The sequence below is a fragment of the Trichechus manatus genome, unplaced genomic scaffold, assembly GCF_000243295.1.
Source record: "Trichechus manatus latirostris isolate Lorelei unplaced genomic scaffold, TriManLat1.0 scaffold00015, whole genome shotgun sequence".
In the NCBI taxonomy this organism is placed as follows: Eukaryota; Metazoa; Chordata; class Mammalia; order Sirenia; family Trichechidae; genus Trichechus; species Trichechus manatus.
Window position 1 is genome coordinate 25,055,111 of NW_004443951.1, and position 27,753 is coordinate 25,082,863.

The window sequence follows — 27,753 nt, forward strand, 5'->3', positions numbered from 1 at the left end:
TACTTCTGTCTGCCATTCCACCATCATCTGCCTTTCTTGGCACTTACTTTGTAACTGCCACTTAAAATATGGGGACCCCTCTATTTTTAAGGGAAGAATATTCTCCCATCTCCCAACTCCTCTGTTCCCCATCCCTTCTGTGACCCTATTCTGTCCTTCCACATCTCCCTCACCTGTCCACCCCCTTCTTCACACTTCAGCATACCACCCCCTCGCTCTGTTCTCTACCCTCCTGGTTGCAACCTCAGAAACTGGCTTCCTTTCTATTTTTATCTTACCTCAGAGAACCTACTACCTTAGAACACAAAGCCTTACTTTCTTCAGGCTACTAAAACTGCAAAATCAAATACAACCCCATATTCCTCTTTCAAGGCTCTAAAACCAAGACCCTTACCAAGCTGGGCCCGACAGATACGGCCAAGGGCAAGGATTACTTCCTATGGTCAAGACTTCCCTACTGGCCTTTGATTCCCAATCTTTCCCACACACTACAAATGTGAAGCACACAGCACACTCTGGGCATAGCACAAAAGGCACTCGGTAAGCTTTGCAATCACAACACAAAATGGGCATAACATTTAAAAAATCAAAGTGAACTGAAATTATCTGTAAGATTTCTGTGATTCCTTTTGGGGTAACTGGAAACATTAGAAGATGGAAGAACAACCCGGGACTGGAAATCTCTGCTTTAGGTAACATTTCACTAGATCAGATGCCAGGACTCTCCTCCCACGTGGGCACGGAGGCCAGATATTATTAAGCGGCAGCAACAGGTTTCTTTTAAAACAAAAAAAAAATTTTTTTTTAATTGTTAAGACAGGTCTGCTACAGCCTGGAGCCTCTAACAAATCCACAAGAAACTAGAGATCACGTTACGGTAGCTGGTGGGCAATTCAATCGCGTCTTGGCTGGCACTCTCCAGGGCCCACCCGGCGGGGCCAGCGGCCTTCCTTGCTGCCCATAAAGAAACTGGTGAGAGTGAGGCCTCTAGTCCTTGAAGACCACGGAGACGGGTGGCTCAAATACACCCTCCGTAGGCTACTGCCTGGCTTCCCCCTGCTCTCCCTTAGAAACGGCAAGGCACGGACTCGCCCTCGGTGCAGGGGCTTCGCACTTTCCTTCTCAAAGACCAATTAATTCTCGCCTCCCGCTGAAGGCGGGAGAAGCGCGGGCTTTCTCCCTGCCCCTCCCCCAGCAGGGGCAAAACTCGCCCCTCTGGAGGCCAGGGTGGTGCACTCTTCTCCCAGAAGACCGCTGCCCACACCCAACCAGCTGGAGCCAAGACCCTGCTCTCCCGTACGGGTTGGGATGGGGTAGGGAGGCGGATCATCCTCTCCCTCCCCAGCCAGCGAGGCGCGGCGGAAAGACTGCGATCTTCTCCCTAGCAACAGTCTTCCCCCTAAGTAGAGCAGGGGGCAGAGGCATCACCCACCTACACCCATTTCCCCCATCCCACCCCAATGGGCAGGGAGAACAGACATCACTCCCAGCCTCTCAGGTGACCAAACAGCCTCCCTTTTCCTCATCTGGGTGAAGGGCATCTGTCACCCGCCGACGTAGAGGCGGGGGCCAGAAACAGTACTCCCGGCCATCACCTCAGAAACCAAAACGAGCCCTCCTACCAGTAGGGCGAGGGCCTCCCAACCCTTCGACTGGGCGGACGCCGTGCGTACGCCCCAAGAGAAGCAACAGGCACCCCCAACCCCCTCCCAGCCGAGGAACGCCGATCCCCTCGTCCCTCCGCTCTTCACCTCCAGAAGCCGGGCCGAAGCCTGGGCGAACAACTGTACCTCACTCCGCCCCCTGCGCCATTTTATTGCCCCCTCCCCGACCTCCCCCACCCAGAAGCAGCCGGGGCAGCGCCAGGGGGAGGGCAAACAAGCGGTGATTGGCAGGAAACCGCCCCGCCTCTCAGAGGGTTCCGCGCCCCGCGCAGGCGCCGTAACCCCGCCCTTCGCAGCAACTACGCGACCTACTGGCTCCACCCATTCCCATCTCATCGACCCGCTCGACTCTCCGCTGCTCCTGACTCCCAGCTGCTACCGGGCGGAGAAGGGCCCAGACCAAGCAAGCGGAGCAACGATCTCACCTGATGCAACCTGTCTAGACCCGCGTGACAGTTCCTGGCACACCGCGGCGGCGGCGACTAACGGGCGCGGGCGCTGGGCTCAGCGCGCGAGGTAGGGGCGGCGGAACCATGGGGGACGCTCCGAGCCCTGAGGAGAAGCTGCATCTTATCACCAGGAACCTGCAGGTCGGGCCTCGGGGTTGGAACTGCGCCGTTGGGGGCTGGGGACCCTAGGTCCAGTGATCCTGAGCCCCACAACGGGGTCCTAAGTGTGTGGGGCTGGAGACTCCGCACCGGGGCAGCTCTGAAGGAGGCTGCCGGTTTGTCAGTCAATCAGCCGTTTCGTGGGTGCCACAGAAATCACAGTGGATTCACTTTCTGTGTGCAGGTTACCTTGTGTTGGAGCCAGGCTTTGAGTTCAGGACCCTGCTCCACTCACCACATTATGTGCCAGGCGTGGTGCACCGGGGATACGTCAGGGCCCTGCCCTTCCAGAGCTTGCCTGGAGAGGATCAGACGTTAAAAATGATCTGTAATCCGTAGTGGAAACAAGTACTGGAAGGAATTATACGTGGAGCTTTGAAAGGAAGTAAGGAGAGGAGGTGGGGGCGAGGCAGGGAAAGCTTCCATGAGGAAGGGACCTCTGAACTGCGCCCTGAAAGATGAGGATCATCCCTTCAGTATTTCTCAGAGTTCCTGCTGTTGCCAGAACTGCTGGAATAGCAGTTAACCAGAAGAACGGGAGAAAGAGCATTTCAGGCAGGGGGAACAGTAGTGCCAGACCCAGAGAGAAGAAAGAACGTTGTGGATCAGAGAAAAGGCTACATTGTATGGAGTAGAGTGAGCAAAATGCAGATCAAGCACTTAATGAATATTGTTTATTGCTCACTCTCTTCACCTCTTTCAGGCCTCTGACTGTTGCCACCTTACTAGGGAGGCCTTTCCCGACCACTTTATTTAAATAGTGAACTCCCTGACCTGCCTCTCCCTGCCCCCAGTAACATTTATACCATTTGACATACTGTAGCTTTTACTTGCTTATCTGTTTAGGATGAGGAGGCAGGGACCAAGTCTTGTAGGCTATGTTTAAAATTGGGCTTTATTCTAAAGAGCAGTGATACATCACTTGGGCCACAGCTTGTTTTGTTATTGTTGTTGTTTTATATAGATATAATTTACATAGCATAAAATTCACCCTTTCAAAGTGTACAGTTTAGTGATTTTCAGTATATTCACAAGATTATGCAACCATCACCACCATCTAATTACAGAACATTCTCATCACCTAAAAAAACCATATACCATTAGCAGTTACTCCTCACTCTCCCCTCTCCCCAGCTATAGGGAAACACTAGTCTACTTTCTGTCTCTATGGATTTGCCTACCTGGACATTTCATGTAAATGGAACCATATGATATGTGCTTGGTAAAGTACAGGGTCAGCGAAAAAGAGGAAGACCCTCAACGAAATGGATTGATACAGTGACTGCAACAATGGGCTCAAACATGACAATGATTGTGAGCATGGTGCAGGACTGGGCAGTGTTTCGTTCTGTGGTGCATAGGGTCGCTATGAGTCGGAACTGACTCAACGGCACTTAACAACATACAATGTGTGGCCTTTTATGTCTGGCTCCTTTCGCTCCTTTCACTTTGCATGTTTTCATGGTTCATCCATGTTGTAACATATATCAGAACTTCACTCCTTTTTTTTTTTGGCAGAATATTCAGTTTTATGAATACACTGCTTTTGTTTATCCATTCATCAGTTGACGGACATTTGGGTTATTTCCGCACACAGCTTGATCTTGACCAGAGATTTTTACATGCTTCTCCTTAGCCACCAGATCTTTGCCACCTAGCCTTTCTCCATAAAATAGTGCTGGTTGGGGATAAAGGAGTCACAAAGCTAGTGGAGTTGACTTACTCAGGTTTTAAAAGGCTTAGTGATAGGACCTTTTCTTGGGTGATGAGAACCCTCTGTGGAGTGTTCGAATAGTCAGGGGCTCTGGAGGATGCAAGATTAACCTCCAGCAGGCTTGGAGCAGAGGTTTCTAACAAGTCCTGCTAATAACAGTTCAACCCAGCAAAACAATTTTTGCCTATCATGGCTTCTTACAGCCTCCCAAAACCATCATCTGAAGAAACACTAAAAACTTTCTATCAGGGGCATACCAGCCCACTAGGATTTTTCCTGTTGCAGCGGCAATGATGTCGGGGCGGCAAAGACAGTAGCCAAACACAACTCTTACAGAGAAGTGGGGCCAAGGAGGGTCACTCAGAGAAGTCAACCCTGGCTTCAGTCCCAGGAGATTATTTATAGTCAATACAGCAAGCAGTGAAGCAAACAACAGAACAATGGGCTTTGGGTGAATAACAGTAAGTTTCGGGCAAGGGAGAAGGAATTCAGGTAAATAAGCCAATCAGTAACAGGACAATAGGTTTGGGAAATGACAAGTCTCAACATGTCCTGTGCAGCATAGAGGACTTTGAGGGGCTGAAGTTGTCAACAGTGTAGCCATATTTCAGTGGCACGTATCCCCACATTTTCCAATACTGTTTTAAGGTGAAAAGAAATCATTAAAGGTTTTAAACAGGGGAATGAGTTCATCAAATTTTGGACTTTAAAAAAAGATCTCTGGCTACCTTTTGGTGCATGGATTGGAGGGAGCAGCCTCTTAGGAGGCTGTTACAGTAGTCCTGGTGTTCTCTAATGGTGACTGGACTAGGGAGTAGTGGTGTCAAGGCAGAGAGAAGTAGAAGGATTTAAGAGCTGGTTTGGAGTGGCTTAAGCTGCTTGGTAATTGAGATTCTGATTTACTGATGAATAATGAATGATTTAATGAACTAGGGGTGAAACTATAAGTCAAAAAAGATGGTTGAGGAGTGAGATAGGGAGTCAATAGCATGAGTTTAATTTTGACCATGTTGAGTTTGAATTAACTGGAGTGGTAACAAGTACACGGTTCTGTATATGGGTGTGGGCAGGAGATTTGGGAGTTACTAGCTTCTAAGCAGTAATTGAAGCAGCTGAAGGGGATCACCCAGGGGGAATGTAGAGTAAGAAGAGAAGAGACTAGAGCCCCAAGGATTGCTAATATTTAATGATTAGAAAGAACAGGAGCAGCTGCAAAGAAATCTGAGACCCAGCAGCCAGACAAGTAGGAAGAAAACCAAGAGACTGAAATAAAAGAGACCAAAAGAAGAGAGTGTTTCAAGGAGGGAGTGAAGACTAAAGAATAGTCACTGAATTTAGCAATGTGGAGGTCATCTGTCATCTTAGCAAGAGTATTTTCAGTGATGTGATGTGGATATGGAATTCAGATGGAATGGGAGATAAGAAAATGAAGACTAGAAGAGGAGATAATTATTTCAAGAAGTTTGTCTTATGAAAAGAAGGAGAGTGAGTTAGAGGCAGCTGGAGGGGAAGATGTGGTTAGGGACGTGCCCCCCCCCCTCCCCCCAGCATCAGTGTCATCTCACTGGAGTGGTACTAGCAGCAGCACCAACTTAGGTTGGCTGTCACTCAGCATTGAGAGTGTGGCTGGACCTCCTTGCTGGCCCTGAGCCTGGACCCCTAGTGACACATGGTTTTGTCTTCCTTGTCACAGGGTGAGGATGCTGGACTCATCACCAGCACTGAGCAGGGTGGGGCACCGGCATTAAACCAGCTCTTCTGCTTCCACAACAGGAGGTTCTGGGGGAAGAAAAGCTGAAGGAGATCCTAAAGGAGCGGGAACTTAAGGTTTACTGGGGAACAGCAACCACAGGCAAGCCACATGTGGCTTACTTTGTGCCCATGTCTAAGATCGCAGACTTCCTGAAGGCAGGTTGTGAGGTAAGAACTAATGCTATAAGCCAAGCAGTTGCCCTCGAGAAATGTCCAAAAGAAAGATTTAACAAGGTCAGGGGGTGGAGGAGTACTTGGGCAAATTCACATTTTAGTGGTCCCTTTCCAGGTAACAATTCTGTTTGCGGACCTTCACGCATACCTAGATAACATGAAAGCCCCATGGGAACTTCTAGAACTCCGAACCAGCTACTATGAGAATGTGATCAAGGCAATGCTGGAGAGCATTGGTGTGCCCTTGGAGAAGCTCAAGTTCATCAAAGGCACTGACTACCAGCTCAGCAAGTAAGTGCTGGATCACCCACCCTTTTTGTGGCTCTAGTGTGTCTATAATTACAGGTCTGTGGAGTCCAGGCACCCTTTAAATTTGGATTAGAGGCTGTTTGGCTCTACCTAATAAGAAACATTTAAAAACTTTATACCTGTTGTCCCACTAAATCAGCCATCAAAAATGTACAGACTAGTAACTGCCTTAGGTACTGTCCTCCTATTTGCTGGAGATATAAATCTAACCACAACAAAGTCTTTGGCCTTGCAGAGCTCACAGCATATGGAAGAATAATGGTGAACAATGCAGCCTCTCCTCCTTCCAGTCTCAGCAAATAATGTTAAAAGAAATGTGAAAGAAACGTATTTCACTTATTTCCCACCTCCCCTAACAACAATTTTTATTGCTTCCTATCTTTATCAATTTGTGTTTGTAATGTTACCACAGATATAATTTTGTATCCAAATTTTTTATCTTACTCTTTCCTAAGTAATTCTTCATGCAGCCTCATAGTCTCCACATTTTTTTAATTTTTAAAACCTCTCAAATAGCCTTTATAACTAAATACCATGTGTCACTACTAGGTACTTTTGCGTTTAAGCCCTCGGAACAACCTTTCAAGGTAAGCATTGTTTTATCCTATTTCACAGGTAAGGAAATAGATTCAGAATTAACTTTCCCAAGTTCATACAGCTAGTGAGTAAACAAGTCAGAATGTGAGCTCAGTTCTCTTGCTCACAAGTAAATTTCTCTTTTTACTTCATCTAACATAATTTTATTTACCATTCCCCACTGTTGAACATTTAGAGTTTTAAATAAAGCATATAAACATCTTTACATAAACAGATATTTGGATCCATAGCCTCAGTAGAGTGCCTGAGATTTCATTCATTTTTACATTTAATCTACAACCATTCCATGCTCGTAAGATTGGCAAAATTTTTTAAATAATGACAATATTAAGTAATATTCCACTTTGGAAAATACCTTGGCATTATCCAGTAAACTTCAAGATGCAAATCCCCTGTGATCCAGAAATTCTACGCTAGGCATTTATAGAGAAAGTTGCACATGTATACCAGGATACACATACAAGAATATTTACAACACATTATGTAGAGATACAGACATAAGACTGGAAAGAAACATAAGAATTCAGGGTAGTGGTTACTCCAAAGGAGGAAGAAGTGGGATAGGATTTCAGGGGGGCAATTCAGGAGCTAATTGTTAGGTCCTTTTCTTAAAATGAGTGATGGATATTCTGTTCTCAATATTGTTCATTATTCCTTACATGTACTTAAGTTTAAAAAAAAAAAGACATGGAAGATAGATTGAGAAATTCTGACATTTATATAACTGGCATTCCAGAAGATGAGAACGAAGGGAAAGGGCGGAGAAGCAGTATTTGAAGAGATAATAGCTGAAATTTTTCCAGAAGACAACAAAAAGATGAATTAAAGCCATCTTTTTAAAGGAAAAACATAAAAATAAAGTTCAATTTTGAATGAGAACGTGGATCTCTCACATTTCAGAAGCCACTACACAGTGCTCCCCTTTGGAGGTCTTAGGTTTGGGGGAATAAATGGGTAAATGGGCATTGTGCCACGAAGCCCTAGTTGGGGGAATGGATCTCCACATGGCAACTTTTACCAGACAAAAACAACATTGGTGTGCTTTAGGATTTCCCTGGGAAACTGAAGCCTGGGCTGAGTCCTACAGCTGTCCCCTCTTCCTTTCCTTCTTAGAGAGTACACACTAGACGTGTACAGACTCTCTTCTGTGGTCACACAGCATGATGCCAAGAAAGCTGGAGCTGAGGTGGTAAAGCAGGTGGAGCACCCTTTGCTGAGTGGTCTGCTGTACCCTGGACTGCAGGTACTTAGGAGGGAGGGAGTAGCACCAGCTTACCTTTTCTGCTCTGTTTCTGAGAACTGGACACAAACCTTCCTCTCAGCTCCACCTAAACGAACACACTTCCTGTTCCTTCAGCATACCATAGGCCTTCTTCCTGTCTCTCTCTCATCCTTCTCCCCCACTTCCTGATGCACTCTTACACTTCTTCAGTTGTAAGTCCTCCCCTGCTTAGCTGTCCTTTAAGACATTGCTCACCTCATACATCTTCATTATGTTAATCATAATTGTCTGAGTTATCTAGTGCTGCTATAACAAATACTACAAGTGGATGGCTTTAACAAACAGATATTTATTCTCTCACAGTTTAGGAGGCTAGAAGTCTGAATTCAGGTGCCAGCTCTCTCTGTGAGCTCTCAGGGAAGGTCCTGGTCTTCTTTCAGCATCTGTGGGCCCGGTGTTCCTTAGAAATCTCCATGTGTCTTGGCATCAGTCTTCCCCTGGGTCTAGAAGGTTCTCAGCACAGGGACCCCAAGGGACCCCAAGTCCAAAGGACATGCTCCACTCCTGGTAGTACTGAGGTTCCCCCCACCCCCTTTCTCTGCTAGCTTTTCTCTCCTTTTATCTCTTGTAAGATAAAAGGTGATACAGGCCACACCCCAGGGAAACATCCCTTACATTGGATCAGGGCTATGACCTGAGTAAGGGTATTGCATCCCACCCTAATTCTCTTTAACATAACCTAATCTTGCCTCATTAACCACAGGCACAGATTAGGATTTACAACACATAGGACAATTACATCAGATCACAAAATGGAGGACAACCACACAATACTGGGAATCGTGGCCTAGCCAAGTTTTGGGGGGACACAATTCAATCCATGACAATAATGTCCTAATTGAAGGAAATAAATGTTAGAATAATGTGTGAAAATAAATTTAAGGCATGATCCTATTTTCTGTTAAACATAACGAACACATCGTATTTCGTGTATGTTTGTATGTCTTTGTGGGAGTAAAGAGAAAGATGGAAAAATACAAATGAAGCCATCCTACCTGAGGAGGGTGAGATGAAAATGTAGATAGACTTTTTTTTTTTTTTAATATCTCTTTAATGTTTGGTATATTGCAACTAGCATGGATTACCTGAGTGCTGTCTGGCCACATACCATATTGGATACCATATTGGACAGCACATGTATAGTAACATCATCGCAAAAAGTTGTGTTGGACAGTGCTGGTCTAGATTCTTTCTTTCCTATTTGCTCACCTTTCTCTTCTCTCTGCCCTTCTCCCATCCCCCACCCCAGTCTAGTCAGGCACCAAATCTTATCAATTCTACTTCTTAAAAATCTCTGAAATTCATTCTTGCTCAACTTTGCCACTACCTTGGTTCATCATCATCTCTCACCTGGACTCCCACAGCAGCCTTCCCACTATTTTCCCTGTCTCCAACCCGCAGGCCTCAGTTCATGCTCTGCCCTGTTACTGGTGTGCTCCTTCTATGTACTGGTCATGTTTCTCCCCTCTTTAAAACCATTCACTGGCCAGGAAATAGTTGGGCACCCTTGTGCCCTAGCATGACATTCAGCTAGTAGCCAAGTGCTTAATCACTTGCACCATCCAGGGACCCCCAGCATGACATTCATGATTCTTACTTTCCCGACCTCATCACTCACCACTTACTACATCCCTATAAGGTTGTGCTTTTGCAAACCAAATGACTTTTTGCAAACCAAAAAACCAAACTCATTGCCGTCGAGTCGATTCTGACTCCTAGCAACCCTGTAGGACAGAGTAGAACTGCCCCATAGGGTTCCCAAGGCTTTATGGAAGCAGAGTGCCACGTATTTCTCCTACAGAGCAGCTGGTGGGTTCGAACCACCGACCTTTCAGTTAGCAGCCGAGCACTTTAACCACTGTGTCACCCGAGCTCCTTAAATCACTTATAGTTCTCCTAAATGCTTCACACCTCTGGGTGTTCTTACATTCTGTTTCCTCTGCATGGTGATAACACCTATATGTTCTTCAAAACCCAGCTCAACACACAAACTGATTCTAGGAGGCCTTCCCCACTGCCTGTCTAACCAGACAGAGATAATCATTTCTTCTTTTGTGTTAGCACTGTTCCTCACAATGAATATCTAGGTTAGCCCTTGGCACATAGTATTCAGATGATCTGTTTATATGTCTCTCTGCTCAACTGGATAATAGGGCTTCTAGAATCAGAGTCTGGCTCTGATTCATCTCTACATCCACAGGGCTGGCACTAGGCCAGGCATGTAGTAAGTGACAGTAACCGCTGGTTTACTAGTTCAGTCTTGCCTTTTTTTTGGAACTCTTACTTCTGTATGCTACTTATTTGTCACCAGCTGCCTTATTCAGTGGAGACCCTTTGACATGACTGTAGTTTATCTTCCTCTCCCATCCCTCCTTTCCCCACTGGATTGTGAGCTCCCTGGAGGCAAAAACTATTCCTCCTATATGTTTCTCCCATGACATCTAATGAGGTACTGTTTGTTACAGGCACTCAGCAAATGTTTATGCTAAGCTCTTGAGGTGCACAGAGAGTCTGAATGCTGTTTATTTACTTCCTGGCTCCACCTTCTGAAGAATCTAGCAATCGTCAACAATTTGATTTCTCAGATCCATATGGAAGAAAATACAGTAGGAGTTTACGCTCATGTTTTTCTTTTCACAGGCCTTGGATGAAGAGTATTTGAAAGTAGATGCTCAATTTGGAGGCATTGATCAGAGAAAGATTTTCACCTTTGCAGAGAAGGTTAGTGTCCTCTTTCCTTTCTTCTCTCATTTGAGCCACAGAGATGTGCAGCTAAAGTTTATTGAACTGTAATGTGCCAGTCCCACCAATCGTAACCATATTGTACGGTAGGTGTTATTCTCCTTGTTTTGTAGATGAGAAAACTGAGGCTAAAAAGAGTAAGAAAGTTATCCAGTGTCACCTAGTTAGCAACTGAGCAGGAATTAGTACCCAGATCTGCCTGACTCCAAAGGCCATAGCTCTTGCTACCAACCACATACCAACCACCAGGAAGTTGCACTAGGATATGTTGGGTTTGCCTCTTTCCCAGTAGTTCAGTTTCCAGGGAGAAGTGCTGCCAGTCAGAACTATTGCTCTTTCCCAGAACATTTGATCCCCATTGCCTGGTCATCCCTGAGATGAGGTTTAACAGGGTTTAGAGCAGGAAGTTAGCACAAATTTATAATAGCTCTTTTCTGGGAAAGAACTAGAATAAGTTTAAAAAGGGTTATTGAGAAGTACTTGGTATTTGATGAGGGTATAGGGAAAGCACTGCTAGTGGAAATGTAAATCCCTGGAGTGTGATTAAACGACCCCACAATGTTCCTACCCTTTGACCTAATAATTCTACTTCTAGAAATTTCTCCTAAGAAAGTAATTAGAAATGTGCACATAGAGTTATGTACAAGAGTACTTATCACATCATCAGTTTAAAGCCAAAATTTAGAAATATACACATCCAATGGCAAGGGATTGGTTACATATGTTGTGATAAATCCTCATAATGGACTATTGTACAATACTAAAATAATGATTTTTGGATACATGTGATGAATGGGGAAATGCTCACAATGTAATTTTTTTGATTACTCTTTCTAATTATTTTCTCTCCTTATTAATTTTTTATTTATTATTATAGTAGGGATCAGCAAAATAGGGCTGATGACTTGTTTTAGTACAATTCACAAACTAAGACTGGCTTTTATGTTTTTAAAGGGGTATAATTAAAAAAAAAAATTCAACAAAGACCCTATGTGGCCCACAAAGCCTAAAATATTTACTCTCTGGCCCTTTAAAGAAAAGATTTACCTACCCCTGACCTAGAGATTGTAGTGTGTATTCTCATAGTTTATTATAGTTATACTTGTTACATTTTTTTACTACTTAAGTTCTACTTACATTTCTATTTTTTACTACTTCCCAAACAATGCAGAAGCCTTACAACAGTTTTACTCCATTTAACTCTTTCCTGCCCTTTTGTGCTATTGTTGTCATATATTTTAAGTCAATTTTCATGTATATGTACCCATATTTACCCTTTCTGTTATTCTTGATTCCTTCCTGCAGTTCTGTCCATCCGGGACCATTTTCCTTTAACCTAAATAGCCCCCCTTAGTATTTTGTGTCTGTAGTGCAGATCTTTCCATGATGAGTTCTTTTGACTTATTTTTATCTGAAAATGTCTTTCTTTTACCTTCATTGACTATAAAAATGAGTATGAAATTCTAGGTTTGCAATTTGTTTTCTTTTAGCACTTTAAAGACACATTCCATTGCCTTCTGGCTTCCATAGTTTCCACTGAAAAGTTACCTGAAAGTATTATTGCTTCTCCTTTTGAAGATAATATGTAGTTTTCTTTGTATTTATCCTGATCAGGTTTTGCTGAGTTTCTTGAATCTATGGGTTGATGTTTTCATCGAATTTGGAAAATTCTCAGCCATTATTTCTTCAAATATTGCTTCTGTCTTATTCTTTCTCCTGTCCTGGGTTAGACTTTGATCATGTCCCATGTGTGTCTTATATTCTGCTCTGTTTTCCTTTCTTTGTTCCCTCTCTGCTTTACTTTGTATATTTTCTGTTGACCTTCAAGTTCACTAATCTTGTCTTCTGTTAAATCCATCCAATATTACATTGTGCCATTTTAGAACTTTTATTTGATTCTTTTTTATAGATTTCAGTTCTCTTTTGCAGTTCTCCATCTTTTATCCATTTTGTCCATCTTTTCCTTTATTCTCTTTAACATATTCCTGGTCTGCTGACTCTAATATCTGGATTGTTTCTGGGTCTGCTTCTATTGACTATGTTTTCTCTTGGTTATAGGTCATTTTTTTGTGCTTCTTTCCATTTTTAGTACTTTTTAAATTGTATCAAGAACATCGTAGATACGTTTTAGAGTCCCTGGACTATGTTATCCTCTCTTATAGAATGATATGTTTTATTCTGGAGGCACTTAAATTTCTGACTGATCACCTTAATCTTGTCAGGGTTTGGTTTAAAGCTTTGTTAGAACAGGTCTATTTCACTTTTGCTCTTACTTCTAGATGTGGTCCTTATTCCTAGGATGAGCCCTTTCTGGAGTTTCAAACTGAAATCTCAGGGTGTTCAGGCACCTACACTTTGATTGGACCTAAAATTCAATCTTTCTCCCCAAAGCTGTGCAGCCTCTGAAATCTCTACTCAGGTCTCTAGCCTCCCAGAGCATGTTCTCTGCCGGACTTCAGGAATCTCACCATATGCATGCACATCTTATCAGTCAGCCAAGGAGTCAAGGGGAATTTTGACATAGTTTTTGGGAGGGCCCCCTTCTCTTTAGAATCTTTCCCAAATCCCAGCCTCCTGGCAGTCCTAAACTCCAATCTGTCTCCTCTGCTTAGTGAGACTGCTGCTCTAGGCTTAGTCTCTTTCTCAGCACCTGGTTTGAAAAAATGCCCTCAGGGAGAAAGCCAGGATGAATGTGGGATCACCTTTGATTCTCTTCTCTCAAGATTTGTAGCCCCAAAATGGTACAGCTGTTGTGGAAAACAGTGTGGTGGTTCCTCAAAAAACTAAAAATAGAACTCCTGTATGACCCAGTTCCACTCCTAGGTATATACCGAAAAGACTTGAAAGCAGAGACTCAAACAGATAGCCAAAAGGTGGAAACAACCTAAATGCCCATCAACAGATGAATGAATAAACAAAATATGGTACATACATACAATGGAATACTACTTGGCTAGTAGGAGAAATGATGTCTTGATACATGCTACAATATGGATGGAGCTGGAAGACATTATGCTGAATGAAATAAGTCAATCACAAAAGGACCAGTATTGTATGACCTCACTTATATAGGAGCCCTGGTGGCACAATGGTTAAGAGCTATGGCTGCAAAACAAAAGGTTGGCAGTTTGAACCCATCAGCTGCTCCTTGGAAACCCTATAGGGCAGTTCTCCTCTGTCCTGTAGAGTTGCTATGAGTCAGAATCAACTCAACAGCAGTGAGTTGTTTTTGTTTTGTTTGACTTATATGAAAAGGCAAATGTATAGAGAACAAAGTTCATTAGTGGTTACCAGGAGCATTGATCAAGGGTAAGGTTGCACAGCCGATTATTTTAATTGCTGTCAATAAGTTGTACACCTGTAAAAGGTTGAATTGGCAAAAGTTGTGTGATAGACATATTTACAACAACAACAACAAAAAAAAATGAGTAGCCTCTGAGGCCACTTGTGTACAATCAAAATCCTTGTGGGATTCGGTTTCTTGGTTTGGAGGTTTAGAGTCATGGTTTCCTGGGACATCCCCATTAATTGGCCTAATAACTTATTTAGTACTTCTGTTCTACTTCCTAGTTCCTTGCGTAGTGTCTGGAATCTTAAAAGCTTGCAAGTGACCATCCAAGGCACAATTGTCTCTATTTGCCTAGAACAACAGAGAAAGAAGGAGAGTCAGGAATAGACAGAGGGTATGGAACGTGCGGCTAATTGCCTCCATGAACAACTCTCTCCTTTGCCATGAAACCAGAAGACCTGGATGGTACCCAGCTATCATTACTGAACATTTTGATCAAAGATTTTATAGAAGAATCCTGATCAAAAGGGAGAAAATGCAGAACAGAATTTCAAATTCTCATGGACTCCAGACTTCCTGGAGCCATGAAGGTTGGAAGAACCCCAGAAGCTATTGCCCTGAGATAATCTTTAAACCTTAAACCAAAAATATCCCCTGAAGTCTTCTTAAAACCAAACAGTAGTTTAGCTTAACTAGTAAAAAATATCTGCCTTGAGCATTGTGCTCTTCTAAGAACTACCTATATGGGATCAAATTGACAATAGCAACTTGAAAGATTATATAGGAACCTTAGAGGGCAGTGAATTTATGTTAAATGGGGGAGGAACAACTCAGAAAAGGGGGTGAAAATGGTTGCACAACTCAAAGAATATAATCAGTGGTGTATGTACAATGGTATATGTAAAAACTGTTGAATTGGCGTATGTTTTGCTGTGTATATTCTCAACACAATAAATAAAATTAAAAAAAAAAAAAAGATTTGTAGCCCTACATTGGTTGCTATCCAGTGCCTACAAATGATTATGTATATATCTCATCCACCTTTTATAGTTGGTTATTGTAGGAAGGTAAGTCCAGTAGCCTCACAATATAATACTAACAGAAAAGTAGTAGGAAAAAAACTTCTGCTTACATTATGATCACTGTTGGGGGAAAAAAAAATGTCTATTCAGTAGGAAAAAGATTGGAAGGATTATACCAAACTATTAAATTGCTGGCCAGATTAGATGAGATCAAGGCACTGAGAGGAATTTATGCTAATACCTGCTTGTATGTGTTTCTTTCTGTCCCTCCAGTACCTCCCTGCACTGGGCTACTCAAAACGGGTCCATCTGATGAATCCTATGGTCCCAGGATTGACTGGCAGCAAAATGAGCTCTTCAGAAGAGGTAGGTTGCCCACTGACTTTGAGTTTAGAAATCTTGAGCAAGAGATGGGGAGATTGAGGACTCATTAGAAAAGTAACCTAGCTAACTAGAATTCTTGAATATTTGAATTATAAGAAACATTAAGTCATCCAATGAATTCAGTGGTTCTTGAGTATTGAAAGACCAATCCTGATGGGATCCAATCATAATTTCAGCAGATTTTACCGCTACTGATAAAAAACACAAGCAAAAGTAATTTCTTCATTTACAAAACTGTGATAAGATTCAGCCTTAGTGATGAGAAGGCGTCGTTGCATTCCACCAATTAGCATCTTGATTCTTTGAGTGATGTATAATACAACTCCTGTTGATAAGCATAGTATCTTTTAACATTTAAAAATCCCTCTTAGGAAAAGTGCACTTTCGTTTTGATCATTAGGAGTACAGAATAGAGGAATTAGTGGAACCCAAAGATATGAAAGTTTAAGTTCTAGGTTCCCAAACATGGATTATCTTCAAATCACCTACGGAACTAAAAAAAAAAATGTTGATTGGACCCTGTCCTTAGATTCTGATTCAGTGATTCTGGGGAGGAACTCAGGAATCTGTTTTTATTTCATAGCTTACTAAACCCATTGCAGTCAAGTCGATTGCGACCCTATAGGACAGAGTAGAACTGCCCCATAGGGTTTCCAAGGAGCAGCTGGTGGATTCGAACTGCCGACCTTTTGGTTAGCAGCTGTAGCTCTTAACCACTGCGTCACCAGGACTTCTGTAACCTACTAGGTGGTTCTAATTTGAGTTTCATTTGAACACTGATCTAGCTCTTATTAGTCTGCCTTCTTGATCTTTGTCTGAACAGAGATTGGGAAATATGTGCATGTGTATTTTTTCACTATTTTTTAAAGGAATATACTCATTCCTTTTTCTCTTATATGCTCCATGTGTTGGTTATTCCTCTGACAAAGTATCAAAACATTCATCCTATATTTGATGACATTTGCCATATCTTAACCCTGGAAATCAGTCCTAGCAGTAGTTCCCAAACTACTGCATCAGAATCCCTTGGAGACCTTTTTAAAAAATACACACGCCTGGTCCAGCTCTAAGAAATTTGAATTCACTAGGTTTGGGTGGAGCCTAATAATTTCTATTTTTTGAAAGCAGCCCAGGTGATTCATATAGAGTCACATGTGGACCACAATTTTGTAACCACTAAACTCAAATGAGCATAGCTTACTCCTTCCAAAATAAATAAAGCCTATTACTCTAAAAAAGGAAAAATGGCTCTAAAGTATATATAATACCTGGTGTTGGTGATTGCCATAAACAAGCAGTGTTGCTTAGTATATCCCTTTCAAAAACAATTCTGGGCCTAGCAATTTTAGATAGTTCAGGAAATAATCCCAGACAAGGCAAAAAACCTCTGCAAAGATGCTCAGTATAGCATTCTTTATAATTTGTAAAAATTAGGGCAATCTAACAGTTTGGAAATTTTTAAGTAAATTATTTTGCCACTAATAATTGGGACTATAATACAGCAAAAAATTATAAATGAAGACTAGGTAAGTAGCCACTCAGAAATACTTAATGATATAGTCTAAAGTAAAAAAGCGAAAAATAGACATTTATTCTCTAACTACAAATTTGTAACAATTCTGTATGCTGTGAACAAGCCCTGGGAGAAACACAGAAAATAGTTTTTATGTGTTGGGTAGCAGGACCATGAGTGGTTCTTTGCTGTGATTAATTCTTTTGTTAAAGATGTTTAATGTTGAAATCTCTGTAGAAAAAAAAAATTTAAATACGCAGAATAGTTGAACATAGTCTCATTTTAACCACAAGAGGTCCTCTTCCCTTCCATGGCTTCTAGGAGTCCAAGATTGATCTCCTTGATCGGAAGGAGGATGTGAAGAAAAAACTGAAAAAGGCCTTCTGCGAGCCAGGGAATGTGGAGAACAATGGAGTTCTGTCCTTCATCAAGCATGTCCTCTTTCCCCTCAAATCTGGTAAGTCACTCCCTGTTTTCTTCTTAGAGACCAGGCTGGAAGAGCAAAACTAGTGCTGTATATCATACTTGTGATCTGTCACCCACTCTTCCTCCAGGAACTGGCTTCCCTGGTTCTGTGCTTGGATTTCTCATATATTAATGTATGGTTGAGGTTGGGATGCTTTTAAAAAATAGAAATTACTAGGTTCCACCCTAGTAAATCCAAATTTCTTAGAGTTGGACCAGGCATTTGTATTTTTTTTAAAAAGTTCTCCAAGGGATTCTGATTTAGTTGTTCATGGGTTTGTTACCAGGCTAGGTTTTGTGGAGGGTGTCAAGGTGGACAGGGGTGATAGAAATGAGGATGGAGACAAGCATATTGAACTTGTTGTTGCTAGGTGCCACCGAGTCAATTTTGACTCATAGTGACCCCACATAACAAGGTAGAACTGCCCCATAGGGTTTCCTTGGCTGTAATCTTTACAGAAGAATATCACCAGGTCTTTACCGCAGGAGTGCTGGGTGGGTTTGAACTGCCAACCTTTCAGTTAGTACCCTTGAGGCCCTTCAGTCCCCGCTGGGTATACAACGTGGCCAGACGTACAATTTAAGAACAATAAAATGTCAGTTAATAAAATTCTAAGTATATGGGAAAAACTCCAAATACCTATGCATTTGGGCTAGGGATGCTGACTCTGCCATTATCAATGAGTTTATTAGCATGGATTCTTGTTTCTTACAGAATTTGTGATCCTTCGAGATGAGAAATGGGGTGGAAACAAAACCTACACGGCTTACTTCGACCTGGAGAAGGACTTTGCTGATGAGGTAATACCAGAAGAGGACTAATCCCCATTGAATTCATTTCTAGTTATGTGCCACAGGGCTTTTCCTCGATGGTCTCCAGGGCTATATATTTTGCTAATGACTTAGATGAAGATTCAGGTGGTTCACAGGCTAAGATGGGCAAATGGCACAAAGCTAATATATTGATGTCCACTCACTCTCCAAAGGACTTGACAGGCTGGAATAAAGGACCAAACCCACCAAGGTGATGTACTTCAGGAATAGATGCAAAATCAGGGTTCAATAAAAAGACACAACTATTAAAGGATGTAATAAAATCCGTTGCTGTCGAGTCGATTCTGACTCGTGGCGACCCCATGTATTACAGAGTAGAACTACTCCATAGGATTTTCTTGGTTGTAATCTATATGGAAGCACATTGCCAGACCTTTCTTCTGCAGTGCTACTGAGTGGGTTCAAACCACCAACCTTTAGGTTAGTAGTCAAGTGCAAATCATTTGTGTCTCACAGAGACCTAAAAGGACATAATAGAGGATACTATTCATTTCAACTAACAGTTTATAAAATAATAAGTGCTCATGTATCAGGCACTATGCTAGTAAGTGGCATTACAAAGAGGATTAAATCCTCCTGAAGCTCAAAATCTAGTAGGTGAGGCAGACATGTAAACAAGTATCGTTTAGTTTGTTACTGCACAATGAAGATACATGGTCCAGAAATAAACTAGGAGGAAGTGATTAACTTTGGCTGTGTCTGGGAAAGCTTTGTGGAGGGGACAATATCCAAGCGCTGGTCACTTGAAGAATAGGAGTTATGAGGAAGTTGGTGAGGGAATAAATTGTACAAAGACATGGAAAGATGAAATAGCATGGTCTAGAAGGGAACCACAAGTAGTTTGGTCTGAATGGAGTCTAAAAAGTGAGGTGGAACATTGAGGGAGAGATAGGCCGAGCCAGGTCATAAAGGGAAGACTTGATAATAGTGTTTATGGAAATGAAATGGGGAATCCTGGTTGACTCCGAATTTGGGTTGAATCAGCAGTGAGGTGGTGCTGTCAGAAAAGTTAATGAAGTCTCAGCTAAGTCATCAGAAATGTAGAGTCAGGAACAGGGAGGAGACAATCCACTTTGTTCGCCATTGTTCTGAGTGCATTTGGGGTTGTGCGTTCAGCCCTGGACTTGAAGTAGAAGAGGTTTATATGACAACCTGGGGTATACTGATGGAGGAAGGAAGGATGCCATAATAGGGAACAGACTCAATACCATGTTACAAAAGGCACAGTTGAAAGAACTGGGACTGTTTAGCTGAGAAGCAAGTATGTGCTCAGTCATCCTCAAATATGTGAAGGGCTCTAATGGAAGAGGGGTTAGGTTTCTTGCGGCTCCAGAAGGCTAAACCAGCACTGTGGGTGGGAACCACAGGGAGGCAGGCACGTCTAGATTCAGCATCATGAAGAACTTTCTAGTGACCTCAATTGTTTGGTGATGGACTGAACTGCCTCAATTGACCTTACATTCCCCATCATGGGAGGTGTTTAGGCAGAGGCTGGAGGACCACTTTGAGGCAGTGTTATTTGAGGGTTTGAGCATCCAATGGAGGGAAAGACTAAATGAGGGTTGAAAACCCTTAAGGTTCAAATGTGTGATGTTTCACAGCCATTCCTCTGAAGCCCTTCTGTCTGCAGTCTGAGGCAGGCCACAGAACCCACACTCCACTCTTCAACCCCATAAACAGTCCTTGTGGGAATAATGAGAAAGAATAGATGAAATGCCTGTGAAGACAGGTCTGGAGCAATGTTATCCAGTAGCATTTTCTGTGATAGACATGTTCTGTCTGCACTGTCCAATACAGTAGCCGCTGGCCACATGTAACTATTGAACACTTACAATGTGGCTAGTGCAGCTGAGGAACTGAATTTTAATTAATTTACATTTAAATACCCACAGGAGGCTAGTGGCTACCGTATTAGAAATCACAGGTCTAACGCTTTTGTGTTGTTAAAAATTAAATACTCCCAAGGAAATGAAGAAATATTATCAGAAACAAAAATGTAGGCATTGTTGTATCACAGGTATTCATACCTAAGTGATATCCCCCCCCACCAAATATCTGGAAGATCTTTTCAGACCAGATTTGGGATGTAAAAGTGGTAATTACAGGACAAGAAAAATTGAATTACTGAACTTCTAGGTGGCAGAAATGATTTGCACTTGACTACTAACCTAAAGGTTGGTGGTTCAAATGCACGCAGCAGTGCTGTGCAAGAAAAGCCTGGCAATTTGCTTCAATAAAGATTACAGCCAAGAAAGCCCTATGGAGCAGTTCTGTTCTGTAACACATGAGGTCACCATCAGTCGGGACTGACTCAATGGCAACGGGTTACCATGTAGTATCGCTACTCTCAGTATTTTCACCCATATTACCTGACTTAATCCTCATTCTCACCCTTTGAGATATAGTGTTGTCCCCATTTTATAAGTGAAGAAGCCAAAACTTAAAGAGGTTCAGTGCCTAGTTCCGGGTCACACAGTTAGCTGGGACTCTAACCCAGTTCTAACTCCAAAGCCCTTGTTCTTTCTTATATATCATTCACCTCTCCCACAGGTTGTCTTTATTCTCTGCCTGTAAATAATAGTTAGTTTGTGCCACTACTCTAAGCATAAATGGAGGGACTAGAAGAATTAAACTAATAAATATATTCAGCCTCTTAAAAAAAAAAAAAAAACAAAACATAAACAAAACCTGTTGCTATTGAGTCAGTTCTGACTCATGGTGACCCCATGTGCTACAGAGTAGAACTGCTCCATAGGATTTTCTTGGCTATAATCTTTTATGGAAGCAGATCACTAGGCCTTTCTTCCTTGGTACCAGTGAATGGGTTTGAACTGCCAACCTTTAGGTTAGCAGCTGCCAATAACAAACCACTTCCTCCATCGAGGGACCTATTCAGCCTCTGAAAACCCTCAAATTAGTATGGAATTTAGAGTCAAAATACCTGGATCTTGGACAACTCAGTTAACTTTTCTGAACCTGTTTCCCCTTACCTGCCTTATTGTGAGGATCAAATAAGACTCTGCTGGGAAAACACTGTGCATCCTATATGAACATTATTCTTAGTAGATTTAGCTGTCCTGTGTCCTGTTTGAGTCCCTCATCTCACCAGCCCTTGCACACTTCTACAGATTGTCCACCCAGGAGACCTAAAGAATTCTGTTGAAGTCGCCCTGAACAAGTTACTGGATCCCATCCGGGAGAAGTTTAATACTGCTGCACTGAAGAAACTTGCCAGTGCTGCCTACCCAGATCCCTCAAAGCAGAGTAAGGGCAGCTGGGGAGAGGAAGGGTCAAGCAGGGGGATGACAGCATCAGGAGAGAGAGCCTGTCTGGGGCCTCAGAGAAAGGTCTGTCTTAAATTGATGGCTTAAAAACCCAGGGAGTCTGAAGCGCAGGAATGCCATATCCCATTGACTACTGGAATGGAATTTGAGTCATCTTGGTTTTGGTTTGGTCAATGCCATAAAATGATTACGTCCTGTTGTACCAACACTGTTGAGAGATGCTGGCATGAGGCATGGACTTTGATCCTTTAGTCTGTGTTCATGAAATTTGCCTCTTCATTAAGGAGGAGACCAGTTGACTTAGACCACGAGGTTGGTAACCTGTTGTACAGCTGCTGAGGCAGAGCCTGTACAGCTTCTCAGGGAAGCTCATCTTTAGATTCTCCCAGTTCCCTTCCATGTGATTTGACTGGCTCTTAGTTGGCTGTCCTCTTATCCATGATGCTAAAATATTAACAGTGATAGCTTTGTGTGACCCTCCCAGAAAAGACTCAGTAAATATATATGGAATGCATGAATGGAAATGCCAAAAGGCTGCAAAGTTACTACTGCACCCCCTGCCCAACCCCTGCCCAACATCTGAGGGAGAGAATAGATGAGAACCTAACATGTCACTTCTGAAAGGTTGCTGACCCTGTTTTAAAGAAGGTATAACTCAGTGGGTAGGTACTGGGAGTTCTGCACTAAATCCTGCCTGTTTTCAGTGCCCTCATTTGTTGGAATCAGAAGCCTGCATAGGGAACGAGAGTTCTGACTCCTTGGGGTTCTTCTCATTCCCAGAGCCAGTTGCCAAAGGTCCTGCCAAGAATTCAGAACCAGAAGACATCATCCCATCCCGGCTGGATATCCGTGTGGGGAAAATCATCAGTGTGGAGAAGGTACTCATTTTTCAACACATCCTGGGGAGGCAGTGAGTGGTCAGGCTTTGTCTGTTTCCATCTGGAGGAAACCTGGCCCGGAGATGGGAAGTAACATCCCTGAGGTCATATTGCAAGTCAGAACCCAGGTGTCTAATTCCAGGCCTCAGGCTCTCTGTAGCGATTACTGCCCATGGACCTTACTCAACCAAGCACAGCCAGGAACTCAGAGGGGCAGATGTAGGTCAGAGGGAACTTGTTTATCCATTAAATCTGGCCTGGTAGACCTCACCTGGTCTCTACCAGCTTGCCTGGACTCGCAGCAGGCCTTATCTTGGATCTTTCACTTTGTCTGCGCCCCGCAGAAAGTGAAGGAAGGACTTGCTTCTTCCCAGAGACAGAAAGTTAGGCAACCAGTAGCCTAGGACCATTATTCTGGGCTTTTTGTTCCCCATCATGGATTTGCTTTTCACTATATAGACCCAGGAGCCCTGTGGGCACAGTAGTTAGGAGCTCGGCTGCTAACTAAAAGGTCAGCAGTTCGAATCCACCAGCTGCTCCTTGGAAACCCTATCGGGCAGTTCTGTTCTGTCCTGTAGGGTTGCTATGAGTCGGAATCGACTCAATGGCAATGGGTTTGGTTTTTTTGGTTTTATATAGACCCAACCTCTAAAACTACCTTGAGATAGCTGCTCCTGCTCTAGCTTCAGCTGTTGAGACCAGCAGTTGTCCTCCTCCTACCTTCCAGTCCACCTAGGAGCCGTCTGGTGCAGCAGGTGGGTGTAATGGTAGCTACCCAGACAGACCAGGCCATTTAATCTCTGTCAGAGATTCCTTTTACTTCTTACACAACATTTAAGCTCATTTTACTCAAATCCTGCCTCTTAGTTAAGAGTAGAATAAAGACCCATTCTCCTCTCTGCTCTCTGGGACCTGGAAAGAGTTAGCTCTTGAAGGTCCCTCTGGAAGTCTCTTAGAAATTAAAGTGAATGTCCCTTTCTGAAGTCAAAGGGTTGACCAGCCCCATGATGTACTCCATTATGATACTCTCTGGGCCTGACACCTCTTGCCGGCAGCACCCAGATGCAGACAGCTTGTATGTGGAGAAGATTGATGTAGGGGAAGCGGAACCACGGACTGTGGTGAGCGGCCTGGTGCAGTTTGTGCCCAAGGAGGAACTGCAGGACAGGCTGGTGGTGGTGCTGTGCAATCTGAAACCCCAGAAGATGAGAGGAGTCGAGTCCCAAGGCATGCTTCTGTGTGCTTCTATGTGAGTGAGAACATGGGGTGGGGCACAAGACCTGGGGAGGCCAAGAAGAATGGGGAATTGGCCCACATGGTGCCCTTCCACATTGCCAGGTGGAATCCACGAGAACGCTCTCCTCTTCTTCATTAACAAACGCCAAAAGATAATGCGTGAAGGGGTTACTTATTGTACACGTACTGTGCACTTTACCTAGTTAATTTTATTAAAACAAATTGAGGGCTCAAAGCATTGTGTATGTGCCCAAGTCTACTATTACTAAGAGGTGGAGCTGGGATTCAAACTCAGTTCTGATTGGCTGTGAAGTTCTTACACTCTCTTTTATGCCCCACTTCCTCCTCTGTTAGTTGCCATCTTTTGGTACCGCCCCTGACACAGGATTTCCATGTTGTTGTTGTTGTTAGGTACCCTCAAGTTGGTTCTGACTCATAGTGACCCCATGTACAACAGAACGAAATACTGCCTGGTCCTGTGCCATCCTCACAATCATGGCTATGTTTGAACCCACTGTTGCAGCCACTGTTTCAGTCCATCTCGTTGAGGGTCTTCCTCTTTTTTTGCTGACCCTGTACTTTACCAAGCATGATATCCTCCAGGGACTGATCCCTCCTGATAACATGTCCAAAGTACGTGAGATGAAGTCTCGCCATCCTTACTTCTAAGGAGCATTCTGGCTGTACTTCTTCCAAGACAGATTTGTTCATTCTTCTGGCAGTCCATGGTATATTCAATATTCTTTGCCAACTCCGTAATTGAAAGGCATCAATTCTTCTTGAGTCTTCCTTACTCATTATTCATCCCTCACATGCATATAAGGTGATTGAAAATATCATGGCTTGGGTCAGGTGTACCTTAGTCCTCAAGATGACATCTTTGCTTTTTAACATTTTAAAGAGGTATTTTGCAGCACATTTGCCCAATGCAATATGTCATTTGATATCCTGACTGCTGCTTCCATGGGCGTTGATTGTGGATCCAAGTAAAATGAAATCCTGGACAACTTCGATCTTTTCTCCATTTATCATGATGTTGCTTATTGGTCCAGTTGTACCCCTGGTGAATCCAACCCTGGTGATAATCCGGAGATAGAGTAAAGCAATGAAGACCTCCTGGGGCTCTGGCACTGAAGATGCTCCAGATCCCATTAGGACACTTATGTAAAGACCCAAATTGCCTTGATCTTCACAGCAGCTGGAGGGATTTCATAGCCTCACCTTTTCCTTGCCCTGTATGTCTTCACAGAGAAGGAGTAAGCCGCAAGGTTGAACCTCTGGACCCTCCTGCAGGCTCTGCTCCTGGAGAGCGAGTGTTTGTGAAGGGCTATGAGAAGGGCCAACCAGATGAAGAGCTCAAGCCCAAGAAGAAAGTCTTTGAGAAGTTGCAAGTAAGTAGTTGTAGCTGTTACCCCCTTCCCTGAGTTGTCTGGGCTGTGTGCCCCAGGCTGCTTGTGTTATTGAGTCCACAGCTGCCCCTTTCCCAGCTGGGATTTATGCACCTAAGCCCTTCTTTTCCTTCTTCATTCCAGACCTTTCTGAGTGAGAGTGCCTGAGGAGCATGGGGGGCAGGGAGGCAGGGTGATCTTAGAAGGACCATGTATGTACTAAGCACTGACAGGCTATTTGAGGCACTGTGTGAGGGGCTTCAGCCATTTCCTCATTGGATTTTCAGTCTGTAATGGGAAGAGATTATCCCCCATTTTACGTAGCAGGATACCTGCCAAGGCCACACAGGATCACCAGAAGTGATGGAGCCAGGATCAAAACCCTCCCATGATCCCCCCTGCCCACCTTGATCTTTCAGAGCCCTCATTCTCTCTTTACCCTCTGAGCATTGACTCATATGTGGCTTGCCTCTGGAATTCAATTTATTCAACAAATTTTGAGTCATATATATATACGACTATATATATATATATAGACACATATACATATATATGTATGTATGTACATGGAGCCCTGGTGGCGCAGTGGTTAAGTGATAACGGCTGCGAACCACAAGGTCGACAGTTCAAATCCATCAGCCTCTCCTTGGAAACCTTACGGGGCAGTTCCACTCTATCCCGTAGGGTCGCTGTGGGTCAGAATCAACTTGATGGCAGCAGGCAATGGGTGTGTGCGTGTGCGTGCGTGTGCGGGTGCGTGTGTGCGCGCGCGCGTATACATATGTATGTCACCTTTGGGTGGCGCAAACGGTTTACTCTCAGCCACTATAGTTTGCTGGTTGAAACCCACCTAGTGGCACCATAGAAAAAGGCCTGGCAATCTGCTTCCATAAAAATTACTGCCAAGAAAAGCCTATGGAGCAATTCTACTCTGTTAAAACACGGGGTTGCTATGAATCAACTTATATATGTGTCAGGCACTATTCTAGGTGCTTGGGCTACGTTACTACATTAGTGAATAAAGTAGCGAGAAAAACCTCTCTTTGTGGAACTGACACTTCATGTGTGACTTGTTCTAATTTATACCTTATTTCTTCAATTAGACAGAATGCTTTTGGGGCATTCAGGGTGGTTTCTTCCTTTCTCCCATCCTCCTGCCATGGCACATAGCTTTGCCCACTCTGTCCTTCCTGCTTTTTCCAAGCTCATTTTTTCTGACTGTAAATTTTTGTTGTATAAAATGTCTAAGATAGCCATAGTCCTGCCACCTAGAGATATAAAGCCATTAGTGATTATTTCTTTCTGGTCTTTTTCTGTGCATAAAGATATATTTACAGTTTGAGTCTACCTTATGTTTATCCTGCCTTTTTTATTTAATTTTATGCCTGAAAATGTTCCCATCTTCTTAAATATTAAGAAGGGAGTTCACATTATGATAGTATTCTATCATAATTGTCATAATTTAATGAAAACCTTATTAGACATTGAGGTAGTTCTCAGTTTTTCACTATTCAAATGCAATGATGGATGTCCTTGTACATAGGGCCATGATTATTTTCTTACTGGAATCCCTAAAATGAATTTACATGAGTTAGAAGATACAAACATGCAGGCTTTTGGCAAACTGCTGTCTCAGGAAAGCTGAATGAGTTTGCACTGCTTGTAGTATAAGAGAGTCCCTGTTTTCTTACAGTCCCACCATCATCACTGTAATCACTTTTTTTGGTCTGTCTTGTCCAGGCTGACTTTAAAATTTCTGAGGAGTGCATCGCACAGTGGAAGAAAACCAACTTCATGACCAAGCTGGGGCACGTCTCTTGTAAATCGCTGAAAGGGGGGAACATTAGCTAGCCCGCCTGGCAGCTGCCTCCCTCCTTCCATCATCCCGAGTCATCTGCTGCCTCCTTAGTTTGCTCCGTCCGTCATCCATCTACCTATCTCCCAGGACACTGAAGCAGCAGGTTTGGGACTCTTTGGGACTGCTTAGGTGCAGAATTCATAAGGGGCAGCTCACCCTCCCCAGAATCCGGGATCATCTTGTCTGGCTGCCTTCAGGGCTGACCTCCCAGGCAGTAATAGGGCAGGACAGCAGCAGGGAGTCCAGCTCTACCTTCTTCCCTTGGCAGCTGACTTTGAGAATCTGGTTCCAATATAACTCACAGAAAAAGCTTATGCCACAGTCCTTCTAATTGGAAAAGCATTGGTTCCCAGGTTTTCCAGGAGTTATTCCAGCAGCTGTGCCTCTGGCTAAGATCTGGTGCCTGGACTGGACTAATGACACCTTCTCCCCAACAAGAAATTGTGGGATTTGAAAAGGAAAAGGAAGGGAAAGCAGAGAACCTAGTGGTCTACCAAGTGGTTGGCATCGTTCCCTGATGCCTGCCAACCCTGAGGCTTGGCACTGGAGGGCAGGGCCTGCCTCAGAGCTCCTGGAATTTCCATGGATCTTATTAGGTTGGGACACTCCCTAAACCAGCTGTGTGTTGCTCGCATCAAGGGTGGAGTGGCTGGCACAGCGTGGTTCTCCAGAGGGTGGAGTACTCCATAAGGCTTCTCAATCAGAATCGCGTTACCTATCTATCTCTGTAATGAATTCAAATAAAATGTCTGATCAAGGG

The 27,753-nt window shown here is 43.4% G+C and overlaps 2 protein-coding genes across 4 annotated transcripts in view; one reads left to right on the forward strand and one right to left on the reverse strand.

Annotated features, from left to right (window-relative positions):
* Positions 1–8,356, reverse strand: part of S100PBP (S100P binding protein) — a 57,775-nt gene extending 49,419 nt beyond the window's left edge. The window contains exon 1 of one of the 3 annotated variants that reach the window (XM_023727269.1): positions 8,095–8,356. The gene's annotated coding sequence lies outside the window, so the exon portion shown is untranslated. Of the gene's footprint in view, positions 1–1,751; positions 1,815–8,094 lie in introns of those variants that run through there. The other 2 variants (XM_012554320.2, XM_023727267.1) reach the window with 2 other exon arrangements.
* On the forward strand, positions 138–27,753 carry YARS1 (tyrosyl-tRNA synthetase 1). The gene is made up of 13 exons (XM_004371986.2): positions 138–2,254; positions 5,760–5,906; positions 6,028–6,203; positions 7,932–8,061; positions 10,741–10,821; positions 15,427–15,519; positions 17,372–17,507; positions 18,231–18,316; positions 21,478–21,613; positions 22,414–22,511; positions 23,567–23,760; positions 24,997–25,138; positions 26,876–27,753. The coding sequence occupies exons 1-13, from the start codon at positions 2,198–2,200 to the stop codon at positions 26,984–26,986; spliced, it is 1,587 nt and encodes a 528-aa protein (XP_004372043.1). The 5' UTR covers positions 138–2,197; the 3' UTR covers positions 26,987–27,753.

Bases quoted from the DNA above. Each gene is read 5' to 3' on its own strand.
- YARS1 (XM_004371986.2), top strand. From the start codon at position 2,198: ATGGGGGACGCTCCGAGCCCTGAGGAGAAGCTGCATCTTATCACCAGG. The intron at 22,512-23,566 runs GTACTCATTTTT...TCTTGCCGGCAG, and splicing joins AAATCATCAGTGTGGAGAAG to CACCCAGATGCAGACAGCTT. The intron at 23,761-24,996 runs GTGAGTGAGAAC...ATGTCTTCACAG, and splicing joins ATGCTTCTGTGTGCTTCTAT to AGAAGGAGTAAGCCGCAAGG.